At 45.5% G+C, this 7,727-nt stretch overlaps 1 protein-coding gene across 2 annotated transcripts in view; it reads left to right on the forward strand.

Annotated features, from left to right (window-relative positions):
- Positions 1–2,391: 2,391 nt before the first annotated feature.
- LOC123747166 (homeotic protein distal-less) overlaps positions 2,392–7,727 on the forward strand; it is a 152,289-nt gene continuing 146,953 nt past the window's right edge. For both annotated transcript variants that reach the window (XM_069313961.1, XM_045729202.2), the window contains exon 1: positions 2,392–3,384. In XM_069313961.1, the coding sequence (XP_069170062.1) occupies positions 3,222–3,384 (163 nt within the window). In that variant the 5' untranslated portion in view covers positions 2,392–3,221. The remainder of the gene's footprint in view (positions 3,385–7,727) is intronic.

A 7,727-nucleotide genomic window follows, 5' to 3' on the forward strand; every position in this document is an offset into this window, starting at 1 on the left:
GTTGGAACAAGTTTTAACACCTCCTAACCAGTTATAACAACCAATATAACTAGTTGTAACAACGTTCTAATACGTCATAAACACGTTAAGCCAAGATGTAACAACTTTATTACAAGTTGTAACAAGCGGAAAATTGAGACAATTACGGTTTGTGTTTCCAAGGATATGCAGGTACAAGTACAGTTACAGGTACAGGAGAGTTACAGATACAAGTCCAGTTTACACAATTACAAACACAGTAACTTGCTCATATTGACTAAATAATCAGTTCTAAGGATGATATGGTGATTGGATCTCTACTATCATTTTCAGTCTTTATAAAATAGCAATAATATTTGCCATTTTATTAGTGATTTATCTAATGTTTGTATAGCGAAATAATTGACAATGAGCCAAACAGATTAATGCGTGAATTATCAAAGATAATTCACTCATTAATCTAGTATGTAGTTAGTATATTAATAGTATATTAGTATACTAGTCAGTATACTAATCTGTTATGTAGTTAATATGTTAACTGTTATGTAGTTAGAATGTTAATAGTATATTAGTATACTAGTTAGTATACTAATCTGTTATGTAGTTAATATGTTAACTGTTATGTAGTTAGAATGTTAATAGTATATTAATAGTATATTAGTATACTAGTCAGTATACTAATCTGTTATGTAGTTAATATGTTAACTGTTATGTAGTTAGTATGTTAATAGTATATTAATAGTATATTAGTATACTAGTCAGTATACTAATCTGTTATGTAGTTAATATGTTAACTGTTATGTAGTTAGTATGTTAATAGTATGTTAATAGTATATTAATAGTATATTAGTATACTAGTCAGTATACTGTTATGTAGTTAATATGTTAACTGTTATGTAGTTAGAATGTTAATAGTATATTAATAGTATATTAGTATACTAGTCAGTATACTAATCTGTTATGTAGTTAATATGTTAACTGTTATGTAGTTAGTATGTTAATAGTATATTAATAGTATATTAGTATACTAGTCAGTATACTAATCTGTTATGTAGTTAATATGTTAACTGTTATGTAGTTAGTATGTTAATAGTATGTTAATAGTATATTAATAGTATATTAGTATACTAGTCAGTATACTGTTATGTAGTTAATATGTTAACTGTTATGTAGTTAGAATGTTAATAGTATATTAATAGTATATTAGTATACTAGTCAGTATACTAATCTGTTATGTAGTTAATATGTTAACTGTTATGTAGTTAGTATGTTAATAGTATATTAGTATGCTAGTTAGTATACTAAACTGTTATGTAGTTAGTATGTTAACTTTATTGGTTAATTACCTAGTGTCTCAATAAAGCAGCCAATTGTTTGGTAAGGAAGCAATGTAAATCGTATCGAAAAAGTGTAAATAATGAGTGTAAAAAAGTCTGGAGAACTGGTCTGGGTGAAAGACTGTACCGAAGTGTAAATTATGTAAAAGTTAATATCATAGAGAGACTGACCCAAAAAAATAAAAAAATAAAAATTAATCTATAATATCTATCAAGGCAGATAAGGTCTTATGGCGGACGGGATGTAAACAATCATTTGATTTATCTTCAGCAGTTCCACTGATCAAACAACTCCAAGAAAAGATATCATTCTCACCTTAACTACAGCGAATAATCACCAAAAATAATAGGAAAAGATAGCAGATAAAGGGAAGTAAAGTAGGCGAGAGATAAGCCTCTAGTGACTTATGATAACTCAGCTGGGTGCCGGCTGCAAGATGCTGATGGTAATTCTCATTATATATTCACAAAGGAGTGTAAGGTATAGAGGCAGGTAACCCATCTCGCTTGGCGGTGTTGGGCGGGAGAAAGCCCCTTAAATGGACAGGCTTGCATGGAACTGCTCCTGTATTACGTTTTGATGAAAAGAGCCAAAGCGGTTCAGATACATTGAGCGTCAAAAGCCTTTTGCCCGGGAAAGGGAAGCCACGCCCACCGCGAGTGAGAGGTTGCCACGTCTCTCTCCAATACCTTTCTTTCTCCTTATAATCATTACGTATTCTCTTGTCTCATTTGATTATTAATGTAATAATATTATCGCTAGTTGTTTTATGTAAAAATGAGTTAGAATGATTTGATTATTAATTAGTTTAATGAAGATCTGACGAGAACTTCCCACGCTGATACAACAGAGGCTGACTACGGGGGCGGAGCTTCAAGTAGTCATAAAGTTGATTGACGAGAGAAGTACACAAAGAGGCGGAGCCAGAGGACACACAGCCAATCCCAGCGCGAGTCTTGTTTCCACGGGGCGGGGCCTCACCCGCGATTGGCTGCGGTTACCGCGGAGGCGGAGCTTCTTGCTGTCTAGTGTGTGTGTACCTGTTGTAAAGGAAGTATTAAGCCTTGTCAGGAATTACATGTCAGTCTGGTGGACTTTGTCGTGAGTGTTACACGCGCGTAACAACGTAACGGCTACATAAACTAGCCTCCCAACCCCTGCAGCTGTGCGTGTTGGGTGCAGCCGAGTTTGCGTGCGCGTGCGGCTAGTTGGACCCAAGGGAGAGGTTCTGCCCCCCGGGCACGTCGACCCCCGTCCCTATCCCTGAGCCTTGCCACGCCCCCCCCTGGTCTACCCCCCAGCCACCAGCACCCACATGGCCGCTGCTGCTGCTGCTGCTGCTGCTGCTGCTGTCTGCACCCCAGCCGGGACTCGAGGCCTGTCGCACATGGAACAATTCACCACATGACATTGTTATGGTTGCCTGGTGCACTATGTCGGGGCTAAACTCCCAGCTGTGCTTGTGAAGAACTGTGCTTGTCGACCTTTAGTGACTCTACAGTGCTTGCCGACTCTTTGTGACTCTCTATAGTGCTTGTGAACCTTTAGTAACTGGAGTCTGCAGTGCTTGCGGAACCTTAATGACTCTCTGAAGTGCTTGCGGAACCTTAATGACTCTCTGAAGTGCTTGTGAACCCTTAGTAACTGGAGTCTGAAGTGCTTTCAAACCTTTAATGACTTTGAAGTGCTTGTAAACCCTTAATGACTCTCTGAAGTGCTTGCAAACCTTTAATGACTCTCTGAAGTGCTTTCAAACCTTTAATGACTCTATGCAGTGAAGTGCAACCTGAAACTGAACCAGCAAAGGTGCGAATAGTGCGTGTTGATGGCGGGGTTTAAGGGCTAGTAGGGCCCTTTCCGCCTCGTGCCAATAGGATCCTTGTCAATTGGGTCGTTAGAAGATCATGACGATGACTACGCCGCCCTATGCCCAGCCTCTTGGCTATCAGCAGACAGCCCAATATAATGCTCCTGGTTACGGCTTCCCCCCCATGTACCCTCAGGGTTCATACGGGTACCATATGGGACCCTATGCCCCAGTCCAGTGCCCATCGCCGCCTAGAGACGGTATGTAGCCTGGGTTGCCCTGAATACCCTTCAAATTTTTCTATTTCATTTATACTTCGCTATTTTACGCTGTTATTCTCGAACAAATCCACAAGGGCCGTGACGAGGATTCGAACCTGCGTCCGGGAGCATCCCAGACACTGCCTTCATTTGATGCATCACGTTAGTGTGATATCTGTGTGTGGTCTGTTATTCTCGTCTATGTAACTTGTTAATTAGGACACAGTCTTTTACTACGGGTTGTTAGGATACGCTTTTCTCACTTCAATACTAATGTAAGTTAACTGAAATTGAAATAAGTTTATTGAGGTAAAATACACACAAAGGGATGAGGTAGCTCAAGCTATTCTCACCCCGTTCAGTACATCGTGTTAATACATATATATATAAACACATCACAAACAATAAACATATTACCAAACATTCTGAGAGATAAACATATACATTTCCTAATGTAGGTTAGGCGTGGTTAGGCTGGTTCAGTATTAATGTAAGTTAGGACACGGTTTAACTAATGCAGTATAATCTAAGATGAGGTCTGATAAAGACCTTTTGTGCCTTCTGTAATGCTTTTTGCGCTACCGCTCACAGGATGAGTATGGGGTGCACAATAAACTAGCCGCCTAGAGTTAGGTACTAAACTAGAGTTAGGCTCTAACTAGGACGGGAGCCGGTCGGCCGAGCGGACAGCACGCTGTACTTGTGATCCTGTGGTCCTGGGTTCGATCCCAGGCGCCGGCGAGAAACAATGGGCAGAGTTTCTTTCACCCTATGCCCCTGTTACCTAGCAGTAAAATAGGTACCTGGGTGTTAGTCAGCTGTCACGGGCTGTTTCCTGGGGGTGGAGGCCTCGTCGAGGACCGGGCCGCGGGGACACTAAAAGCCCCGAAATCATCTCAAGATAACCTCAAGATAGCACATGTTTAGGTTATGACGCGGCGTTCGAATCACTAGCGCATGTTAGAAGTGTTGATAGTGTCGTTTAGACAGTTACGACTGCCGTTGTAACTGTTTAAATTAGCGTTGGGGTGACGGGTTCCGTCTATTGTCCGTCTCCCCGCCGCTGTCCCCCACCACCGCTGTCTTCCGGTGGCAACACCGTCGCCCGGACGAAGGTGTTGAGAGCAGGTGTTGGGAGTCTAAGAAAGAACATATCTCGTGGGTAGATGGGTGGGAGATAAGTCTGTACCACTGTCATCTCAGACGCAGGTTCGAATCCTCGTCACGGCCTTTGTGGATTTGTTCATTTACCAATGTGGGAGCTGTGTTTGGGCAGATGTTTACGTCGGTAGAGAGAGAGTTCAGGTGAATTGAAATTGAAATTGAATTCAGGTGTTGGAGGAGGTACGGAGTCGGTGTTCCATACACATGTTGGTGTGGGTTTTGCTTGCGCTAAAAACCGGTTGAGTTGTTGTTTCAGATTTAGCTACTCAGAACGAAGTGTCCATGTAGCACGGGCTATGGTGAGCCCGAACAAAATGGGTAGAGGGTGAGTGGGTGTTATACACAGGTGTTGGACTGAATAAGCAGGCGGGCACAGGGGTATTCTGCGGTTAGTGGAGAGGGGGAATTGTGTGCAGGTGTTAAAGCAGATGTTTTTGTCACGTGTGGAAGCGGGTGTTGCCTGCAGGTGTGGAATGAGTGAAGACAAGTCCACCGTCAGTTATGGAGTAGTGGGGACAGCGGACGGGAAGGTATAGACGAGGTGACAACTAGAGAGCGGCCAGGTGACAACGAGAGAGCGGCCAGGTGACAACCAGAGAGCGGCCAGGTGACAACCAGAGAGCGGCCAGGTGACAACGAGAGAGCGGCCAGGTGACAACGAGAGAGCGGCCAGGTGACAACGAGAGAGCGGCCAGGTGACAACGAGAGAGCGGCCAGGTGACAGCGAGAGAGCGGCCAGGTGACAGCGAGAGAGCGGCCAGGTGACAGCCAGAGAGCGGCCAGGTGACAGCGAGAGAGCGGCCAGGTGACAGCGAGAGAGCGGCCAGGTGACAGCCAGAGAGCGGCCAGGTGACAGCCAGAGAGCGGCCAGGTGACAGCGAGAGAGCGGCCAGGTGACAACGAGAGAGCGGCCAGGTGACAACGAGAGAGCGGCCAGGCGACAGCGAGAGAGCGGCCAGGTGACAGCGAGAGAGCGGCCAGGTGACAGCCAGAGAGCGGCCAGGTGACAACCAGAGAGCTCCCAGGTGACAGCCAGAGAGCGGCCAGGTGACAGCCAGAGAGCGGCCAGATATAGACCAGGTGACAACCAGAGAGCGGCCAGATATAGACCAGGTGACAACCAGAGAGCGGCCAGGTACAGACCAGGTGACAGATAGTGCGGACCAAGCCGAGCATGACCACCTCGTGTCTAGCCTGTCACCTCTCTTGATAACAGCCACAGAACGAGAGCGGTTAAGGCCGCGTGGGCCGTTATAACCAATCACGAGACCATAGTTCACATCTTCTTGAGGTTATCTTGAGATGATTTCGGGGCTTTAGTGTCCCCGCGGCCCGGTCCTCGACCAGGCCTCCACCCCCAGGAAGCAGCCCGTGACAGCTGACTAACACCCAGGTACCTATTTACTGCTAGGTAACAGGGGCATAGGGTGAAAGAAACTCTGCCCATTGTTTCTCGCCGGCGCCCGGGATCGAACCCGGGACCACAGGATCACAGTCCAGCGTGCTGTCCGCTCGGCCGACCGGCTCCCTTGAGCCGGTCGGCCACACACTAGATGTTGAAGGGACGACGACGTTTCGGTCCGTCCTGGACCATTCTCAAGTCGAAGGTGGAATCGACTTGAGAATGGTCCAGGACGGACCGAAACGTCGTCGTCCCTTCAACTTCTAGTGTGTGGTCTGGTCAACATACTTCAGCCCCGTTATTGTGACTCATCGCCTGCAAACTGTCGTAACATTAGAGTCTTTACAAACATGTTTACACTTCTGGTTGGGTTAGGAAAATAACATTTTGTTCTCCAATGTTACATTTTAACCGATCGAGTGGAGCCGGTGGCTGAGCGGACAGAACACTGGACGCGTGATCCTGTAGTCCCGGGTTCGATCCCTTGCGCTGGAGAAACAATGGGAAGATTCTGTCACCCTGATGCTCCTGTTACCTAGCAGTAAAATAGGTACCTGGGTGTTAGTCAGCTGTCACGGGCTGCTTCCTGGGGGTGGAGGCCTGATCGAGGACCGGGCCGCGGGGACACTAAGCCCCGAAATCATCTCAAGATAACCAGGATAAGATCGATTAAAATCAGCGCACCTCAGAGGGCCATACCTTGAGGTTACCTTGAGGTGCTTCCGGGGCTTAGCGCCCCCGCGTCCGGTCGTCGACCAGGCCTCCTGGTTGCTGGACTGATCAACCAAGCTGTTGGACGCGGCTGCTCGCAGCCTGACGTATGAGTCACAGCCTGGTTGATCAGGTATCCTTTGGAGGTGTTTAGCCATAACTGAAACGTGAAAATGAACAGTGACTCTTCACTGTTGGTTGTTGTGGTTAAAGATTCGCTACCTGGAACAAAGTTCCAAGTAGCACGGGGTATGGTGATCCCGTAGCTTGATTGATCACTGTTGGTGTCTCCACCTCTCATTATTGACGCTTCCGGCGTTCCATATTCATTAAACAAAATGAAAATAATTATTACATACTCTTAATCAATATAACGGATATTCTTCACTTCCATTATAAAAAAATGGTAAATACATTACACACACATCAATTACCGCATAAATTGGCTTGAAAAGGGGCACTTTTTATTATCCTTCCATTCTCCAATTACGAAACATTACAAAGCGTCTCTGTCCCAGAGAAGAGGAGGGGACTGACGGTTGGGGGACCAGCCGCTGGGGGCGGGGATATGTCAGAGAACGAGGGGCCAGATTCACGAAGCAGTTACGCAAGCACTTACGAACCTGGGGCCAGATTCACGAAGCAGTTACGCAAGCACTTACGAACCTGGGGCCAGATTCACGAAGCAGTTACGCAAGCACTTACGAACCTGTACATCTTTTCTCAATCTTTGGCGACTTTGTTTCCAATTATTAAACAGTTATTGAGCTCCGAAGCACCAGGAGGCTGTTTATAACAATAACAACAGTTGATTGGCAAGTTTTCATGCTTGTAAACTGTTTAATAAATGTAACCAAAGCCGTCAAAGATTGAGGAAAGATGTACACGTTCGTAAGTGCTTGAGTAAGTGCTTTCGTGAATCTGGCCCGAGGAGGGGGACTATACCCTTAATGGCCTGCCTACAATACCAGCAGCTAGTTGAATTACTACCTAAACTACGGGCTCGCCATAGCCCGTGCTACTTGCAACTTCATGTTCCAGGTAGCGAATCTTTAACAACAACTAC

This window comes from Procambarus clarkii, chromosome 77, assembly GCF_040958095.1.
Source record: "Procambarus clarkii isolate CNS0578487 chromosome 77, FALCON_Pclarkii_2.0, whole genome shotgun sequence".
NCBI lineage: Eukaryota > Metazoa > Arthropoda > Malacostraca > Decapoda > Cambaridae > Procambarus > Procambarus clarkii.